Source organism: Gopherus flavomarginatus, chromosome 16 (genome assembly GCF_025201925.1).
Source record: "Gopherus flavomarginatus isolate rGopFla2 chromosome 16, rGopFla2.mat.asm, whole genome shotgun sequence".
In the NCBI taxonomy this organism is placed as follows: domain Eukaryota; kingdom Metazoa; phylum Chordata; order Testudines; family Testudinidae; genus Gopherus; species Gopherus flavomarginatus.
The window spans coordinates 18,350,485-18,371,387 of NC_066632.1; the positions used below are offsets into that span (position 1 = coordinate 18,350,485).

Below are 20,903 nucleotides of genomic sequence, written 5' to 3' on the forward strand. Positions count from 1 at the left end.
CTGTGGGAAGAGGGATGGTTGAAAATGTGTTAACTTGCATGGTTTAAATAAGATGCCCTTAAACAACAACAAACTCATTGTATTGGTCTTCACTGCAGAGGACGAGAGGGAGATTCCCACACCTGAGCTGTTCTTTTTAGGTGACAAATCTGAGGTGCTGTCCCAGACTGAGGTATTAATAGATGAGGTTTGGAACAAATTGCTAAATTAAACAGTAATATGGTACCAGGACCAGCTGGTATTCACCCAAGACTCCTCAAGGAACTCAAATATGAAACTGCAGAACCACTAACTGTGGTATGTAATCTATTGCTTAAATCAGCCTCTGTAGCAGATGATTGGATGGTAGGTTATGTAATGCTAATTAAACAAAAACGGCTCTAGAGGTGATCCTGGCAATTACAGACCAGTAAATCTAACTTCAGTACCAGAAATTGGCTGAGACTATAGTAAAGAACAGAATTATCAGACACATAAAGGAACACAATATATTGGGGAAGAGTCAACACAGCTTTTGTAAAGGGAAATCATGCCTAAAATTCTTTGAGGGTGTCTCCAAACAAGGGTGATCCAGCGGATGAAGTGAATTTAGACTTTCAGAAAGCCTTTCACAAGGTCCCTCACCAAAGTTAAGCAAAGAAAACTGTCACGGAATACGAGGGAAGGTCCTCTCATGGGTCAGTTACTGGTTGAAAGACAGGAAACAAAGAGTAGGAATAAATGGTCAGTTTTCACTATGGAGAGGGGTAAATAGCGAGGTCCCCTAAGGATCTGGAGGGGGACCAGTGCTGTTCAACATATTCATGAATGGTCAGAAAAAGGGGTAAACAGTGAGGTGGCAAAGTTTGCAGACGATTACCGAATTACTCGAGATAGTTGAGTCCAAAGCAGACTGAGGATTTACAAAGGGATCTCACAAAACTGGGTGATTGGGCAACAAAATGGCAGATGAAATTCAGTGCTGAATGGAGAGTTATGCACATTGGAAAACATAATCCCAACTATACATAAAAATGATGGGGTTTAAATTAGCTGTTACCACTTAAGAACATAACGGATAGTTGCCTGAAAATATCTGCTCAATGTACAGCGGCAGTCAAAAAAGTGAACAGAATGTTAGGAACCATTAAGAAAGGGGGAGATAATAGAAGAGAAAATATCATATTGTCACTATATAAATGCAGTTCTGGTCATCCCATCTCAAAAAAATATGTCAGAAGTGGAAAAAGTACAGAGAAGGGCAACAAAAATGATTAAGAGGATGAAACAGCTTCTATATGAGGAGAAATAAAAAGGCTTGGACTATTCAGCTTGGAAAAGAGACAATGGAGAGGATATGATAGAAGTCTATAAAATCATATATGGTGTGGAGAAAGCAAATAAGAAAGTGTTGTTTACCCCTTCATATACCACACGAATCAGAGGTCAGCCATTGAAATTAACAGGCAGCAGGTTTAAACCTAACATAAGGAAGTCCTTCTTCACACTATGCACAGTCAACCTGTGGAACTCATTGCCAGGGGATGCTGTGAAGGCCAAAAATATAACTGGGTTAAAAAAAGAATGCGATAAGTTCATGGAGGACAGATCCATCAATGACTACTGGCCAAGATGGTCAGGGACTCAGCCCCATGCTCCGGGTGTCCCTAAACCTCTGACTTCTAGAAGCTGGGATTGGACAACATGGGATGGATCACTCGATAACTGCCCTCTCCTGTTTGTTCCCCCTGAAGCATCTGGCATTGGCCACTGTCGGAAGGCAGGAAGGCTATTGGTCTGAGCCAGTGCAGCCATTCTTATGTTCTTAACCTATAGGTTGGCAGAAATAGCATTAAATACATGTTCACTGGACTTAAAATGTATTAACCGCATGTGGCCAGTTGTATTGAGGTTAACCACAGTCAGCTAACGTGTCTTCAAATGTAGCTTGTTACTCAGGCTAGACAGTGTTGCTCAGTGAGGTTCTGGCTATCCCCTACTCTGTCCCTACCCTGCCGATGCTAGCAGCAGATGGACCCTGAGCTCTCTGCTCTGAGGTCAGCTCCCTCCATGAGAAAACTGTGAAAACCACTGCCACAGGAAGTGGCCACTGCAAACGTCTCAGCACAGCTGTTCTAAGCAAGCAGCAACTGCAGACCAGTTCCCAAGAGTGTCCTTGAGCTGATTCCAGCACCCCACACTGTCTCAGAGGAAGCAAGCCCAGCACGGTCATTCCATAGATGTCTAGGCAGGGAGGAATGAGAGGAATTTCCTGCAACCTCTCCTTCTCCAGGAATGTCCAGTGTGGTGGGTGCTTCCCCACCCACTTCTCCCTGACTCAGGCTCTGCTTCCCAGAGGAAGCTGAATCAGAGGGAAGCAGGACACAGGCTGCTGACTGAGGCTGACACAGGCTGGGAAAAGGCATTAGCATCCTTCTAAATTGGGCAACATTCAGGGCATGGATCATCACTGCGGTCCTGTTCCATATAAACCTGCTTTAGTGGAGAAGTGAAGACAGCTGTAAAAAGTAATATGTAACAAATGGAAGAAAGGGGATAGTTGATAGTAATGAATATAAATCAGAAGCTAGGAACTGTAGAAAATTGATAAGGGAATCAAAGGGACACAAGGAGAAATCTATGATCAGCAGAGTTAGGGACAATAAAAAGGAGGTATTTTTTTTTAATATGTATTAGGAACAACAAGAATCCTGACAATTGTATTGGTCCATTATTAGATGGAAATGATAAAATTATCAATAATAAAGCAGAAGTGTTCAATACATATTTCGGTGGTGTATTTTGCGGGGGTGGGGAACGTTGTAGTCATATCATATGACACCACTCTTTCCATTGCACTAGTATCTCAGGAGGATGTTAAACAGCAACTACTAAAGTTAGATATTTTTAAATCAGTAGGTCCTGATAACTTGCATCCATTAGTTTTAAAAGAGGTGGATGAGAAGGTCTTTCGACCATTAATGCTTATTTTCAATAAGTCTTGAACCACTGGGGAATTTCCAGGAGACTGGAAGAAAGCTAATGTTGTGCCAATATTTTAAAGGAGTAAATGTGATGACCTGGGTAATGATAGGCCTGTCAGTCTGGCATCGATCCTAGGCAAAATAATGGAGCAGTTGATATGGGACCTGATTTATAAGGAATTAAAGGTGAGTAATATAATTAATGTCAGTCAACATGGGTTTATGGAAAACAGAGCCTGGCAAACTAAATTGATGTCTTTTTTTTTTTTCATGAGCTTACAAGTTTGGTTGATAAATTTAATAGTGTTGATGTAATGCATTTGACTTGGTACCACATGATGTTTTGATCAAAAAACTAGAACTATATAAAATTAACTTGGCACACATTAAAAACTGGCTAACTGATAGGTCTCAACATGTAGTTGCAAACAGGGAATCATAGAATGACCGTGTTTCAAGTGGGGTCCCACAGGAATTAGATCTTCGCCATACATTATTTAATATTTTTAAATGACATTATGATCATCACTGATAAAGTTTGCAGATGATACAAAAATTGGGGAATGGTAAATAATGAAGAGGATACAGAGTGGTCTGGATCTCTGCGTAATCTGGGTGCAAGCAAACAGTATGTGATTTAATATGGGTAAATGTATATTGTGATAGTCCCAGGCCAGTTGGGTACAGAGCAGAATAGCAGAAGCTGGATTAACAGTTTTCTGTTCCCTGACTGACCAGAGCAGGGGCTGCTCCAGGCTAATGAGAACACCTGACTCTAATTAACCTGCAAAGAGTCAGGTGAGGTGTCATAACATTTTTTTCCAGATCTAGACCTTAGCGTCCAAAATATGGGTGTTAGCATGAAAATCTCCAAGCTTAGTTACCAGCTTGTACCTGATAACGCTGCCACCAGCCAGGGATTTATACAGTGCCTAGCTCACTGTGGTCTCCCCAAAACCTTCCCTGGGGGACCCCCAGACTCAGATGCCTTGAGTCTTACAACAAAGGGAAATAACCCCCTCCCCTTGTTTCCTGGTTACTTCCTCCCAGGCTCCCCTCCCTGGATGACCCTAGGAGATTCCCTGCTTCCAGTCCTGGAAACACAAGTACCGAGAGAGCTAATCTCTCTACCCCCTTACCCAGAGGGTATGCAAAGTCAGGCTTAGTAAATCTAACACAAGGAGATTTTCCCTCTGACTTCTTCCTCCCACCAATTCCCTGGTGAGCTGTAGACTCAATTCCCTGGAGTCCCCACTAAAGAAAAACTCCAACAGGTCTTAAAAAGAAAGCTTTATAAAAAGAAAGAAAAATACATTAAAAATAGTCTCTGTATAAGGTGAAAATATACAGGGTCAATTGCTTAAGAAAAAAAGTGAATAAACAGCCTTATCCAAAAAGAATACAATTTAAAACACTCCAGCAACTACACACATGTAAATACAAAAAAAACAATATAAACTTATTGTCTTACTATCCTTGTACTTACAACTTGGAAACAGAAGATTAGAAAGCCAGGAGACAGAAAGATCACTCTCAGAGCCGAGAGGGCACAGACACAAGACAAAGAACAAATAACTTACACACAAACTTCCCTCCACCCAGATTTGAAAAAGTTTTGTTTCCTGATTGGTCCTCTGGTCAGGTGTTTCAGGTTACTGGTGTTACCCCTTTACAGGTAAAAGAACATTAACCCTTAGCTATCTGTTTATGACATGAGGCCATTAAGTTAATGTGACCACCTGACTCTAATTAAGGCCCTGGAGGTACTATAAAAAGGGCTCACTCCAGTCAGGCAGAGGAGAGCCAGGGAGCCAGAGGAGAGGAAGTGTGGCTGAAGGGCTGGTTAATGAAAACACCCCCAAACCATTGTTAAGGGAACCCTAAAGTAAGAGTGAAGAAGGGAGAAGCAGGAGATCTGTGGGGAAGTGGCCCAGGGAAATGTAGCAAGTCTGGCAGTGAAAGGTCGGCTGCCAACAGCTGCTACCATTAGCAGGGCTGGTGCAACCATTTAGGCGCCCTAGGCAGTCGCCTAGGGCACTGGCATTTGGGGGGCGCCATTTTCTTCAGCAGCGACCGCGGTGGCTGGATCTTCAGCCGCCCTAGTTGCCTCCGGCATTTAGGCGGAGGGAGCTGGGGCAGGGGAGCACGGGGAGGCCGCCTGCAGCAAGTAAGGCGGGGGGGGGGCACTCAGGAGAACTCCCTGCCCCGCCTCCTCCCCAAGCATGCCGTGGCTGCTTCACTTCTCTCACTTCCCAGGCTTGCGGCGCCAATCAGCTTAGGTACCGCAAGCCTGGGAAGCGGGAGAAGTGAAGCAGCCACAGCATGCTTGGGGTGCTCGTGCACGGAGCAGGGGTGAGCTGGGGCAGGGGGAGGGGTGCCTCAGGGCGGAGGGTGGGAGCTCCGCAGGGGGGGTGCCTCAGGGTGGGGGCATGGGGGGGAGGGCGCAAGGTGGAAGTTTTGCCTAGGGCGCGAAACATCCTTGCAGAGGCTCTGACCATTAGGGTCCCTGGCCCGGAACCCAGAGTAGAGGGTGGGCCCGGGTTCCCCCCAACCCACCACTACAGTAACATCTCCTGGGAGGAGAAGTCAGGCCCCTGTCAGGACAGGAGGCTAAACAGTTCTGAAATAAGCTCCCAGGGACAACAGAGGCTGTGGGAGTTCTCTTACCAACCTCCTTGCAGGCCTATGATGAAAAGGGCTCAGAAGACTGTAACCCTGGCCCTAGAGAGAGAATAGCTACATGGAGGGTCACAGTGAGCCACTGAGGCTAGCGTAAACCGCCTAGAAGAGCAGGACCCACGGGAGCAAGGTCAGAGCGCTGCCATAATATGTATACATCCAGGAACAAAGAGTGCAAATCATACTTACCATCAGCCCCGATTCTATGGGTGCTCCAGGGCTCAAACACCCACTATAAAAAATAGGGAGTGCTCAGCACCCATGAGGCTGGATTAATCTTTTGTGGGTCCTGGCTCCCGGACTATGTCCCCGCCCCCTGTTCTGCCTGTGCTCCACTCGGGGGGCTCCACTTGCCACTCGCATGGTGGGGAGGGGGCAGAGAGGAGCACCCACCGGCAAAAACAAAAGTCAGCACCTGTGATACTTACACAGTGGGGAGCTCTATCCTGGGAAGCAGTGACTTTGAAAATGAGGTGGGGGTCATGGTACCTAATCAACTGAAGTTACGCTCCCAGTGCTGTGAACAAGAGCGCTAATGCCATCCTTGCACCTAAGTTGCAGTAGGACCTCAGCGTTACGAACACCTTGGGAATGGAAGTTGGTCGTAACTCTGAACAGAACATTATGGTGGTTTTTTCAAAAGTTTACAGCTGAACATTGACTTACTACAGCTTTAAAACTTTACTATGCAGAAGAAAAATGCTGCTTTCCCTTTTTTTTAGTAGTTTACGTTTAACACGGCACCATACTGCATTTGCTTTTTTGTTTCTGTCTCTGCTGCTGCCTGATTGTGTACTTCCGGTTCCAAAGGATGCATGTGGTTGACTGGTCAGTTCATAAATCTTGGTGTTTGTAACTCTGGGGTTCTACTGTACTATTAAGTTTTAGTTCTGTGATCAGTTCCTCTTTATTTGTCAAGATGTCTGTCACGGGGCAGATGGGCTGTCGGCCCAGGTGGAATTGGGGATCGGATACCCTAGCTGGCTGCTTCGTAGTTCATCCTGTTTACTAAAGACCTTGTGCACCTGTTGTGGTTGTGTGGGAGGCATCATAGGCTGGTTTCAACCTCTGTAGTGAGCAACCATGTCTCTGGCTCTGGCTCAATGCAGGTAGCGAGCACTGGGGTGAGGTGGGATCATAGGAGATGGAGAAGATTCATGTTGACATCTGCCCACACAAGGTGAATGGCATCTGGGGAGCAACTCTGGCCAGTAAGGGGCAGGCTGCTTTCCACACACTCACTGGGCACATGCAGCATTTCTGGCTTTTAACCATCTTATGTGCAGCTCTCGGAAGAGCTTGAAGTAATGGAATCAGAGTGTGATAAATGTTCCATAGTTACTTTGCCCATCTAACAACCCCCTCTGCTGGGAGACAGGGACTGTATTAGATCTGTTTTCCAGATGGGTAAACTGAGGCACAGAGGGCTTGGACTTAGCTTGTGTCAGCAGAGAGTGGGGAATGGAACCCAGGAGCCTGGCATTCCATAACCTCTGCTGTCTGAGACAGAACACAGTGCGTTGGCAATTGAAGGTACTTCAAATTTCAAGACACAAACTTGAAGCCACCAAGAGACCACTGAATCGAAATGTGCCTCAGCTGGGTGCATAACTGCGCAGGGAAGAAATGAAACTAATTAAATAGCTTTGTCACCTAAATGTCCCTGCAGCTGCTGCTGCCTGCAGCTGCAGAATGGCTCCATTACCCTCAATGGTACAAATCCATTGAGTTCAGCGCCTGACAAGAGCCAAAGGATTGGGCACCTTGCGAGATCAGACATGAGGCAGATTCCCCCCAAAGGGCTCAGGTCCCACTGAAATGAAGCAGCCGGGTTTTCACTGCTCATCAGCTCTTAGTGTTTCCAATTAGCAGGGAGGAGAATTCTTCCTTCTTTTCAATGGGAGCTGAGTGCCTGGGAAAATCAGGCCCCAAACTTATTTTTGCAGAGATGCTACTGGGCACCCACCAATGGTGCTGAAGCCACTGGCTATCATGGGTGCCCTCTCCAGCACTCCAAATTACAGCCAGGTTTTCCAGAAAGCCCAGACACCAGCTTCAAAACAATCATGTATTACAGCAACAAAGAGTCCTGTGGCACCTTATAGACTAACAGACCTATTGGATGCATGTATATTACAGTTGTGCCTAGGGACCCAGTGGGATCGGGGGTCCCCCATGCCAGGCGCTGCATAGTCAGCCCTTGCCTCAAAGAGGTCATGGTCTAAAAAGTCAGGCTGAAGCTGAGTCTTGGACTGGAGCAAAACTGGCTCCCGACACTGCAGGGCCTCCACCCTCCACATGCTGGTTTGGTTAGTTGTGGAAGTCATATGCTATTATAAACTTCCTTTTCTGTACTTGAAAACTGTGATCATGTCCCCTCGCAGTCTTCTCTTCTCCAGACTAAACAAACCCAACTTTTTCAATCTTCCCTCATAGGTTGTGTTTTCTAGCCCTTTAATCGTTTTTGTTGCTCTTCTCTGGAGTTTTTCCACTGTCCACAGCTTTCCTGAAATCTGGCACCCAGAACGGGATACAATACTCCAGCTGAGGACTAATCAGCATGGAGTAGAGCGGAAGAATTACTTCTCGTGTCTTGTTTACAACATTCCTGCTAATACATCCCAGAATGATGTTTACTTTTTTTGCAGCAGTGTTACACTGACTCATATTTAGCTTGTCATCCACCATGACCCCCAGATCCCTTTCTGCAGTTCTCCTTCCTAGGCAGTCATTTCCCAGTTTGTATGTGTGCAACTGATTGTTCCTTCCTAAGTGGAGCACTTTGCATTTGCCCTTATTGAATTCCATCCTATTTACTTCAGATCATTTCTCCAGTTTGTCCAGATCATTTTGAATTTTAATCCCCAGCATCGAGCTCTGAAGGCAGCGCCATGCCCGTAGCAGCGTAGACGGAAGAGTGGCAATTTAAAGTGTTATTTGTCAAAGCAGAGTTAGTGCCCCCTTGCCACCCTCACGTTTGCTCTGCTGCTGCTATCCCTGGGCTGACAGCTTGAGCCTCGCCGCCAGGGGTTGATAGCCTGAGTTGTCAGACCTGCTGCTGCCTCCAGGTGCGGGATTCGGTCGGGGGGAAACCCAGGCTGCCTCCTAGTGAGGGATGGAGGATGGAGGGAAGAGAGCCCGGGTGGTGGGACTCCAGCTGTCAGCCCCAGGAGGGGGGGCTCTGGTTGTCCCCTTTATTCCCTCCCCCCACCTCCGGGGTGTGCACAGCCCTTCTCCACAAGCCCCAGATGCCCAGGGCTGACAGCTGGAGCTCTTAAAAAAATAGCACAGAGCTTATGTCTCCCTTGGCACAACAAACCCTGCATCTTGAGAGTTAGACTAAGCTTGTTAAGTTTATGGAGGGGATGGTATGATGAGATAGCCTAATTTTGGCAATTAATTGATCCTTTGACTATTAGCGGTAGTGATGGCCTGTGATGGGATGTTAGATGGGATCTGAGTTACTACAGAGAATTCTTTGCTGGGTGCTGGCTGGTGAGTCTTGCCCAAATGCTCAGGGTTTAACTGATTGCCATATTTGGAGTTAGGAAGAAATTTTCCTCCAGGGCAGATTGGCAGAGGCCTTGGCGGATTTTCATCTTCCTCTGCAGAGTGGGGCATGGGTCATTTGCTGGAGGATTCTCTGCATCTTCAAGTCTTTAAACCACGATTTGAGGACTTCAATAACTCAGACATAGGTTAGGGGTTTGTTACAGGAGGGGGTGGGTGAGATTCTGTGGCCTGCATTGTGCAGGAGGTCAGGCTAGATGATCATAATGGTCCCTTCTGACCTTAAAGTCTGAGTCCCTTCTAACCCTATGGGTCTAGGATATGAGTCTAAGATGCTCTGCTGTGGCTAATTAATTAAGAATTGGACCAAGGACTTGCACTTAGGTCACCTCCAGCTCAGATGATGGGCCAAACTGGGCTAAAACTGGGCCAAAACAGCCCATGTGGGTGATTCGCAGTTTCTCCTGGTGCAGCTCTTCAACTTTGGATAAACTACTTGACTAATCATTGGGCCAAAGAGATGGCGCGGCTGATGAGCAGGGTGCTCACCCGGAAGGTGCTCATTAGTGAATCGTTTTCTTTGCGATTTTAAAAGGGCCCAGAAATGAGGTGACACATTTTGTTCTGGGCTGAACTGGATGTTTCTTTGACACAAGCCACATTTTTTGGTGAATTTTTCAAAATTTTTCATTTCGGTTCAGCCCAAATCAATTTTTTTTTAATGTTTTGGAGCTGCTAGTGAACCGAAAGATGAGTTATTGCCCCATTCTCACACATTCGTCACCAGGACCTGCCAATAACAGATTGAAGAACCCAGCCCTGCTTTGGGCAGCAAGGTGGACTTCTGGGGCAATACAGCCCCATGCAGAGGGCAGCAGGAGACCTGGGCACTCACAGCTAGACCCCCAGTGTCTGGATCCCACACCCCAACCACTAGACTCCAGTCAGTTTCACTTCTTGCATCTCCTTCACTGGAACAATGCAGTCATTAACTGGGTTTGTTTTTAACACAAAAACTTTCTTTCACTGAAGCTACGTCCAGACTACCCGCCGTATCGGCGGGTTAAAATCGATTGCTTGGGGATCGATATATCGTGTCTCATCTAGACGAGATATATCGATCCCCGAGCGCGCTTATATCGATTCCAGAACTCCATCAACCCCAACGGAGTTCCGGAATTGACAGGGAGAGCCACGAACATCGATCCTGCGCAGTGTGGACGGGTGAGTAATCCGATCTTAGATATTCGACTTCAGCTACGTTATTCACGTAGCTGAAGTTGCATATCTAAGATCGATTTCCCCCCCGTAGTGTGGACCAGCCCTGAGGTTGGAAAGAATAAAATCACACAATCATTTCTGTGCCTGGTTTGGGTCAAATGTCAAACAGTCTGGATTGGAGGCTGAGGCTGGCAGTGTCACTGAACTGGGAAAATCTTGATTAAGGTTTTTTCCCCCTCAATGGCCGCCTCCCCACCCCGCGGAACATGGGGCATTGTTTACATTAGCCGACCCCGCCTTGTTACTAACAGGCTCACTGGGACCTCTTTTCCTAGTCTAGACCAGTGGCTCTCAACCTTTCCGGGCTACTGTGCCCCTTTCAGGCATCTGATTTGTCTTGGGTACCCCCAAGTTTTACGTCACTTAAAAACTTACAATATCAGACATAAAAATACGAAAGTGTCAGAGCCACATTGTTACTGAAAACATGCTCACTGTCTCATATTTACCATATCATTATAAAATAAAAAAACTGGAATATTAATATTGTACTTACATTTCAGTGTACAGGCTATAGAACAGTATAAACAAATCATTGCCTGTATGAAATTTTAGTCTGTACTGACTTTGCTAGTGCTTTTTATGTAGCCTGTTGTAAAACTGGACAAATATCTAGATGAGTTGATGTCCCCCCTGAAAGACCTCTGTGTACCCCCCAGGGTATGTGTACCCCTGATTGAGAACCACTGATGTAGACAAACCCCACATGCTAAGTGCTGTGTGGGGTGTGACCAGTATATTGCGTACAAGTGCTAGATACAAGCACTATATGGGGTGCTGTATGGGGTATGAGGGCTGTAGGGGGTATGAGACTGTAGGGGGTCTGAGTGCTAGATACAAGCACCATATGGCACACAGGTGTTGTATGAGGATAAGCATTGTGTTAGGTACAAAGGCTGTGTGGGGTGCAAGGCTGTAGGTGGAATGAGACTGTAGGGGGTCTGAGTGATAGATACAAGCACTATATGGGGGGCTGTATGGGGTATGAGGGCTGTAGGGGGTATGAGACTGTAGGGGGTCTGAGTGCTAGATACAAGCACCATATGGCGCACAGGTGTTACATGGGGATGAACATTGTGTTAGGTACGAGGGCTGTGTGGGGTGCGAGGGGTGTAGGTGCTTGGAAGGCTGCAGGGGGTCTGAGTGCCACAGTGACTATGGGGCTCAATTCACCACTGCCCTGGGTGCAGGGACAGGCAGTGTCGTTTGTACTAATGACCTGAAAGAAAACATAAAATCATCACAGATGAAGTTTGCAAATGATACACAACTTGGGGAATCGGTAGATAATGATGAAGAACGTCACAGCTACACAGCAATCACTTGGTAGATGGCACAAGTAAATAATATGCATATGAATATGGCTAAATGTATACATCTGGGAGCCCAGAACGTAGGCCACAGTTACAGGATTGGGTACGTTATACGGGGAAGCAGTGACTCTGAAAAAGATTTGAGGGTCAGGATGAATAAGCAGCTGAACGTGTGCTCCAAATGCGATGCTGTGGCCAAAGGAGCTAATGCGATCCTGGGATTCATAACCAGGAGAATCTTCAGCAGGAGTAGAGAGGTAATTTTACCTCTGTATTTGGCTCTCATGTGATCCCTGCTGGAATTCTACATCCAAGTCTGGTGTCCACAGTTCATGAAGGATGCTGATAAATTGGAGAGGGTTCAGAGAATAGCCATGAGAACGATTAAAAGATTAGGTGCCTTATAGTGATAGAGTCACAGAGCTCTACTACTTAGCTTAACAAAGAGAAGATTAAGGGGTGACTTGATCACAGACTATAAGCACCTTCACGAGGAACAAATATTTTATAATTATAATACTTGTAATCTAGCAGAGAAAAGTCTAACATGATCCAATGGCTGGAATTTGAAACTAGACAAATTCAGACTGGAAATCAGATGTAAATTGTTTACAGTGAGAGTAATTAACCATTGGAACAACTTCCCAAGGGACATGGTGGATTCTCCATCATCAATAATTTTTAAATCAAGACTGGATGTTTTTCTAATAGATCTGCTCTAGGAATTCTCTTGGGGGACATTCTCTGGCCTGAGTTACACAGGAGGTCAGACTAGATGATCACAATGGTCCCTGCTGATCTGTGAATCTATGACCTGGGGCTGTCTACTTTAGCCAAGTTTTGGCCCCTTGCAGTGCAGAAAGTGGCTGTGCACCACCAGCAGCAGAAGCAAATGGTCCGTGGAGTTTCCTTAGAGATCACCAGGCTGGCTTGTGGTTTAGATTCCCATCATTCATGTGGCTGAGTCCTAGCCCCCGACGCACAAAGCCTAGAAATGCAGGGAGTAACAGAAGTTTAAATGCACTGTTCACACCCATATGGCTCCCCTGCAAATGCTGTTGTGAGTGCCAACTGGGCAGACCCAAGGCCATCAGTGACTTTGTATGGGGTAGAGGGGCAGAGACTGCTGGAATCTCAGCTTACATTTTCATCTAGATGACTTAGGAACCTCAGTGCCATTTTCCAAAGTGACTCAGGCACTCTGGGGCCAAAATCGCATTGAGAGTCCCTGGAACTCAGGAGCCCAAGTGTCCACATCACTTTTGACAATGGGATTTAGGAGCCTTCGTCGCTGGGTGTTTTTGAAAATTGTCCTCCTAGTAACCAACTCAAGTGACGCACCAGAGGGGCAAGAGCTCAGCTTCCTACCCCCAGTGACTGGGCTGATGACACTCGGCCAACAGGAGCAAAAAGCATCCAATCCAACCCCGGAGCCTTGCTTCTGACCTTAGCCCTGACACTGCTGAGCAAGAGAGAGCTTTGCTTTATTTTGTTTTAAATGCACACACACAACTTGCCTAAAATAGCGAGGCCGCTCCAAGCCCCGCCCCCTCGCAGTACACAGCCTTCCCAAAAGGACAGCAGAGGAGGCAGCCTGCAAACTCAGACTGGAACCGCACTAACTGAGGACTTTGTAGAGAGGCTTCAGCTCCGGGGTGTCTCTTGAGAACATCGCTGCAGCTCCGTGAGCCAAACCCTGGGGATGTTGGACACTGCACTCCTGGCTGGACACAGCACCCCCTGCTCCTTTCTGGGGTGCATCTATTGCAGGGCCCGTTCCATTGCATGGCAGAGGGCGTTTCTGGATTTCTGGGCAGCAACAGGCTGTCCCCCAAGCAGCCTGTGCTGCTGCTCAGTCCCCTTCGCGTGTGAAGATGAGTCCTCCCAAGAATATCTGGGAAATCGTTCTTTACAAGGCTAGAGCCAAGGGCGGGAATGGAGTAAACTCACACAGGCAGAACTGGGCAGAGGTTACAGGCTGTTTGCTTGTTTTACGGCAAACCTTCCCCCACAGCCGCCTGACAGTTCCTGTGGGGTTATTTTCTTCATCGCTCCTCTCTGAGCCCCTACAACCCCCGCCCTCCTGGCCACAACACTCCCACGCCACTGCTGCAGCTGCCAAAGTTAGTTCTTCTGAAGAAAACAGCTTCCCCGCAGCCCCGGCCAGTGGTGAGCGACCTATGGTGCTGGGGTGAGGGGGGCCTGCTTCCCCTGAAATTTACACCATTCGCAGGAGGGAGAACCCCAGCACTTTGCCCTGGCACTCAACTAGCTGGCACTTGTCCACCATGGCACGGTTCTTGACAGTGCAGAGAGCCCATCTGAAGGGGCCTATCCTAAGGTAAGAAGTGTGGAGTTCCCCACATAACCTTTGCCCAGCTTAACTCTGGTCTGCCAGTGCTGTGTTTCTGGGCACTTGGGGGCTGGTTCTGGAATTGAGTGCCACCTGCGGGCTCCACAAGGCACCGATGCCTTGACTGCATGGGCTACCCAGGGTTGTTTAGAGGGACGGTGCACCATGTTGACTAGGCTTTAAATCTTGCTTTGTTGCTCCAGTGTCAGGAGCACTAGACAGGGGAACAACAGTCAGAGTCTGGAGGCGAACAGCCCACAAGCCAAGCTCCTCTTTTCTCAGCAGAGACGTCATCTGTTCCCTGGCACTTGGTAACATCAGGGGCTTGGCCATAATTCTTTCCCTGCTCATACTTTTCCATCCACCCATCCCATTGGGTAGCATTGCTTTGTGCTATTAAACAGCTGCTGCGTTCCATCGCAGAGGTGGCTGCATTTCAGTGGCAGGGGTATTGTTTTGCACTTCTGTTGCTCCTTATGTCTGAGGCTGCCTAGGCCTTGGCAGAGGGAGGTTGGAGGGGTGCTCACCATTGTGCAGGGAAGGTGCAGAAAGGCAGCGTGGCCTTCCTGAGGTCACCAACCTGGCTGGTGGCAAAAAATCCAGAGTAGAAGCTGGGAATCCAGACTCCCATGTAAAGTGCATTGGAATCCTTGGGAGAGAACAAGACTCACGGAAGATATCACAAAATCGTTCACTGACAAAGGCACCAGGGCAAACCAAACAGAGCTTAAAACTTAGGCAAAGAGCAAAATAAACAGTATCTATTTTAGGGTTAGAGTTTTGCCCTTGCCCCCAAACAGAGCAAATGTGCACATCACGTCCTAAATCCAGGCAGTAGCAGGGCAGAGGTTTGGGGTGCGAAGTTTTGCTGTGCTGACCTCTAGCTTAACAAGCTCATTTACTCAGGAAGGGCCAGATCCCGTGGCCTGTCTGTATGGAACGAATCGTGTATCAGGGTCGGGGGGCGCAGGGTTCTGCCTATGAGGATCCGGCCTTTTGTTCCCAGGAGAGTTAGTTTCAAGGCCTGGGCTGCACTGAGGAAGCCTCCTCACATGCTCTCGCCAGCTGCAGCTAGGGTGTTGAGCAGATGCTGAGATCCTGGGCCAGTGTCATCAGCTCCAGTCCTGCTGAAAGGAGGATCTGAACCTGGGTGGGATTTGGAGGATGTTTCCCCCAGTGGAGAGAAAAAGGGATCTGGGTGTTTCCCATTTGGAAGGATCTGTGGGGCTGCCACAGCCAGCACAGTATGGTTCTGCTAGCTCAGACTAGGGGGCAGTGACCCCACTCTGCTGCCTCATCCACATCTCTCCGCCCATACTCCCTTGCTGCACCCCATACCTCCTGCCCCCACTGTCTCCCAGTTCTGAGCTCCCCCGAGACTAGATTGACAGGCTGGGAGTACTTTGAGGGGTCTGTGAGGGCACCTGTGGCTGATGGAGAGTACAGAGGGCAGGGTAGGGCCCCCCTAGAGAAACCCAGCCCACTTGGTCTGAGTGGGCCCCAGCTCTCAAGCCTGGTATTGTCTTTGTTGCCTTGTATTCTCCTGTCTGCCTATCTGCACTTGGTGTGTCTTGTCGTATATTGCTCTCTTGGGGCAGCAGCCATCTCTGGCCTGTGTTTGTGCAGCCAGGGCTGGCTCCAAGTTTTTTGCCACCCCAAGCAAAAATATTTTCCCGTGCCCCCTAGCCCCGCCCCATTCCAACCCCTCCCCCAAATCCCCGGCCCCGCCTCCTCCCCCGGGCACGCGGTATTTCCCCTCCTACCCTCCCTTCCTCCTGGGCAAGCCTGGGAGGGAGAGGGGAGAAGCAGAGCAGTAGCGCACTTGGGGGAGCAGGTGGCAGCGGAGAGGAGGTGAGCTGCGGGTGGGGGGGAGCGGTTCCTCTGCGCCCCCCCCCAGGGTTACTTCCTGCGGCTCTCCCCGCATCCCCCACTGCCGCAGCTCACCTCCGCTCCACCTACTCCCGAGTGCACCACCGCTGCTCTGCTTCTTCCCCGTCCCTCCCAGGCTTGCCGCAAAACAGCTGATTCCCGTGGCAAGCCTGGGAGGGAGGGGGGAGAAGCGGAGTGGCGGCGTGCTTGGGGGAGCAGGCGGCAGTGGAGTGGAGGTGAGCTGGGGGGGAACGGTCCTCTGCCCCCCGCCCCGGGTTACTTCCTGCAGCCCTCCCCGCACCATCCACCTCTACAGCTCGCCTCCGCTCAGGGCCGGCTCCCAGCTTTTTGCGCCCCAAGCAAATAAAAAAAAAAAGGAGCCGGAGTGACGCCCCTTGGAAAGTGCAGCCCCAAGCACGTGCTTGGAGCGCTGGTGCCTAGAGCCGGCCCTGTGTGCAGCACCTGGCGCCAGGGTGTCCTGGGCACTATAGTTACAATCCAGCTAGAGTCTGAGGATGTCCTCCCCCAACTCTGCTGGGACCGAGTTCATGAACAGCTGAGAGTCCTGCCCTGCCGGGTCCAGCAGGTGCAAGTTCGGCGGAGGCTGGGGACTGGTTCTTGCAGAGATCTCTTGGGGCTCCGGCAGTCACAGCCCTGGTGCCCAGCCTATCAGAGCAGGCACAGCTACCCAGCGCAGCTGTATGAGCAAGGACGGCTTTGCTATACACGAGTTAGGCCTTATCACTGGCTGGGCCTCATGATAGGGGGTCAGTTCAGGGAACCTCGTGTCCATCGATGTCCCTGCAGGCAGGAGGTTTCTGCCTGGTGTAGGCCTGAGCTTCTGGCTGTAAGGCCAATGCCTCGGAGGGGGCTTAGCTGAGGGGAGGAGCATCAGAGCTGGGTTTGTGATGGAAACTTTGTGCCCAACACTGACTGGGACTGTCCCATCCCAGCTGGGCCCAGCAGGAGACTTCAATCCATAGCCTACCCCCTCCCTTTCTGCCTGGCCTAGCCAGGGCCTGCCCTCTCCATTTTCTTGCCTGACAGGTTGTGCAGCCTCTCTGGCCCAGCACTGGCAGGGGGTCGATAGCCATTCTCCCCGGGCATCCAGAAGGCAGTTTGGACACTGCATTGAGGCTCTCACGCCAGCCTTCGAGGCCTGCACGTCCCTGTGTCCGCCCACTCGGTCTGGGGGAAGGGAGTCCCTGGAATTAATCAAAGTGCTTTGTTTCTGCAAACAAACAAACAAACCCAACCTAAGGGAGCCTGATATTATTTTGGTCTAACTAGAGTTTCTGGGCTCAGTATGGAGGTAACTGGGTGATATTTTCTGGCCTGGCTGTCCAGGAGGTCAGACTAGCTGAGCTATCAGTCCCTCTGGCCTTAACGTCTGTGAACCTATGAAAATCAGCCCAGCCTGTCATACTCCCCTGCTCTCCACTTCCTTTCAGTTGGGGTAAGGAGCCTGCTGTGTGAAAGAGTTGGCACTGAATCAGATCCAGCAGCAAAGTCCCTGCCATATGCAGGGCAGTGCTGTCCATCTATTGCACACAGCTGGACAGGATAACCAGATAGCAAGTGTGAAAAATCATGGCACTTTTATTTTCATAGAATATCAAGGTTGGCAGGGTCCTCAGGAGATCATCTAATCCAACCCCCTGCTCAAAGCAGGACCAATCCCCAGACAGATCTTTACCCCAGTTCCCTAAATGGCCCCCTCAAGGACTGGGCTCACAATTTCAAGTTTAGCAGGCCAATGCTCAAACCACTGAGCTATCCCTCCCCCCGGGAGGAGGAAGGGTATAGTTGCCTATATAAGACAAAGCCCCTAATATGGGGATATCTGGTCACCCTACACCCGAGTTGGACAGGGCCCTGCCTGAGCCAGATGAGGAGGGGACAGAAACACAACAGGGACTCACCAGCTGCAAAGAGTATTAGCAGTGCTCCTGAGAGCAAGGTTGGCATTAGGGCCATTTGCAGTGGGGAAACCGAGGCACAATCAGGGAAGAGAGTTGCCCAAGGCCAAAAGAGAAGTTGGTTTCAGAGCCAGGATTAGGCACTGGAATGACAAGGCATTTGTGCTGGGTGCTGCACAAACATAGACCAGGATATGCTCCCTGCCCCAGAGAGCTCACAATCTAAACAGGACCTTGTTGTGTTCCTGTGTGTTGTGGGGGATGTGACCAGAAATGAGGAGTGGAGGTGGCTTTGTGCTCTCTATATTCTGGGGCAGCTGAGGGCCTGTCCTAATGCTCATGTAAATTAGAGCAGCCTCAAGGCTACTCTCTTATACTAGGTTCCTTGTGCTACTGTGCCGTCCCTCCCATGGGATGCGGGAAACAGAGAACAGCCATGCCACAGGCACTGGGGGACTCAAGGCGGGGTGGCTAGGAGCAGGGCTGGCACAGAGCCCTTGAACGAGCTACACACCAGAGAGGGGGGATTCTCAGGGGCCATTTGCACCTTCTCCAGTGCTCTCTAATGCTTCCAGTGCAGGGCATGTTACAGAGAATCAGGCCCCAAAGCAGTGCAAAGCTGGGGAGGATCAGGCCCCCTGCAATGGATTTCTCTAGATGTCATTGTCGTCTGTGCGCTGTTTTTCTTCTAACATTTGTTGAGAGAGTCTCGAGCAAGAGATTTCTGTTTCCCTGCCGTGTTCTGAAATGGCCCCATTAGTGCCACTGTGCTGGGCCATCGATCTGCAGAGTAGCAGTGTAATGTCATGTCAATGCTAATCCCAGCGTTTGTGCTGTCTGCAGCCATGAAGCTCGGGAGGGGGAACGAGAGCGCAGGATACACCAGGAGTGGGAGCTGCTGTGACCTTTCCCTTCCCAGGCTGAGGGTGCGTGAGATGGGAGGGGAGTACTGGGCAGCGCTGGGCTGGGCAGAGGAATTCTTTACTCCAGGATGCAGCATCTTCTCTGAACTCAGTGAGAGAGAAAACGTGCCGGGGACAGAAGTGACTGAACAGGGGAACTGAAATGCTCTGTGAAAATACAAAAGTAAGGAAAGATTCCATAGATTTCATAGAGTATAAGACCAAAAAGGACCATTAGATCATCTAGACTGACCTCCTGTAGGCCACCGCCAGCATCCACATACGCTTGTACTGAGCCCAGTGATGGGTTAGGCTAAAGCATTTCAGTCCGCGGAGATTAAACTGTTGTGAGCCAGAGGCAGAGAACAGGAGAGACCGAGGTGCCATCGGTGGCCCAGGCCCTGCAATGGAAGGAATTGATTAAATGGGCGAAGCAGTGAGGGTCCCAACGGGTGATCCCTGCTCTATATGCTGCAGAGAAGTTGAAGAAAACCCAAGGTCCCTGCCAATCTGACCTGGGGGAAAAGTCCTTTCCGACCCAAAACCTGACCATCAGTTGGACCCTGAGCTGAGCATGTGAGCAATTAAGCACCTAAGACAAAGGATTCTCTGTGCCACCTCAGACCACGGTTCTACCCTGTCCAGTGTCCTGTCTCCAGCGGTGACCAATCCCAGATGCTTCAGAAGAAGGTGGGGAAAAAAACCCAGAATGCATCTGTGCATTGGGGAAGAATATTCCTTCCTGAACCTGTAGGAAGTGGATGGAGCCCTGGAGCACCCCCCGCCTTCCCTCCTCCCCAAAGAGTTGGGGCTGAGCTGAACACAGCCTGGTTTGACTTTACCTCTCTCTTACACACACTCCCACACACGCAAAGTGGCAGTAAGTTTCCCATAGTTACACTGAGCTGCCGCTGGTTCCAGTGGGGTTGGAATAAGACCCCCGTAATTTTACCCCAGTGTAACTGCATTGAGTTCACGACTAGCACCTGCATCGATGAACGGAGAATCAGACCCGGGGTATATCTACACTCATGCAGCATCATATCCCATGTGGTTCCCAGGAACTTCTGGCCATAGTCATCTGCTCCACAGGGCTGGGGCCATAGCCTTTCCAAAGCGCTGTGTGCTGCTTCCTGGACCCAGGGGCCGGGACGGCTCAGGGGGATTTCAGTAGAGCCGTGTGGATGAGCTGAGAGCTGGTACATGGGGATAACTGATCTTACAGGTACAACAAGGGGCAGAGCAGGCTGGTGAAGGGCCAAGAACACTGCCACAGCTGTGCCGGTGCCCCAGTGTTGCAGAGGCTACATGTGTCTGTGGCAGGGCAGGAGCCAGCATCCCCCACAGCTTTGCTGGCGTCCCAGTGTGACTGTGTCCAAGTCTGAACTCTCACCTGCTATGGTGGCAGCATAAGCCAGGCCATGCATGTGGTGCTGCATCCCAGATAACAGCCCTACGCAGGAAAGGGGGGGTTGACTCTCACTGACAGGTCATCACTGAGCGTCATCCTGGAGCAATCTGGAGGGATGTCTGTCCTGTCGCTCAACTCCCAGCCCACCCCCTTGTAGCAAATGATATTTACCCAGTGACCTAGGGGGACACAAGGTTCTGTCACTTCTGAGCACATGGGTCAGAGATGGAGTCCTGCTCTGTGGGCCTCTACTCTTGGTGCCATGTTTGTGCAGGGCCCCATCCTGGCTGGGTCTGAGACATTGCTGGAATATAAATAATAATCAATACCTCATTCCCACTGCCCTGAGCCATCGACTGGCCTGGGCCCTCTCTGCTCCCCCACACCCCCTTTCAGTTAGCCCCCCATTTTCCCCCTGCTGCTGAGCACCCCAGTCTGGATTCAGGCTGTGGCCATTCTCTGTGATGCTGGATTGGAAACACCACCAGAGCAAGTAGCTTCCCTCTTGCAGCTTCCTTCCTCAAGCGAACCCTGGAGCCCGTGGCTCCCCCTGCTAGCCATTAGCTGCCAGGATTCACAAGTGGTTGTGGCAAATCTGTCTGGTGGCCTGACTTAGCAGTTGATGTTCCTGACAGCTGCCAGAGAATGGAGTGTGGCTGAGGGACCAAAGCCAGGTAGAGGGAAAGGGAGAGAGGGGCTATAT

General features: G+C 49.7%; 1 protein-coding gene across 5 annotated transcripts in view; it reads left to right on the forward strand.

Annotated features, from left to right (window-relative positions):
- PDE1B (phosphodiesterase 1B) overlaps positions 1–20,903 on the forward strand; it is a 145,239-nt gene that overhangs the window by 68,141 nt on the left and 56,195 nt on the right. The window contains exon 1 of one of the 5 annotated variants that reach the window (XM_050925900.1): positions 13,360–14,087. The exons of the other annotated variants lie outside the window; for them this stretch is intronic. Within the exon in view, the coding sequence (XP_050781857.1) occupies positions 14,035–14,087 (53 nt within the window). The 5' untranslated portion in view covers positions 13,360–14,034. Of the gene's footprint in view, positions 1–13,359; positions 14,088–20,903 lie in introns of those variants that run through there. 5 annotated transcript variants of the gene reach the window in all.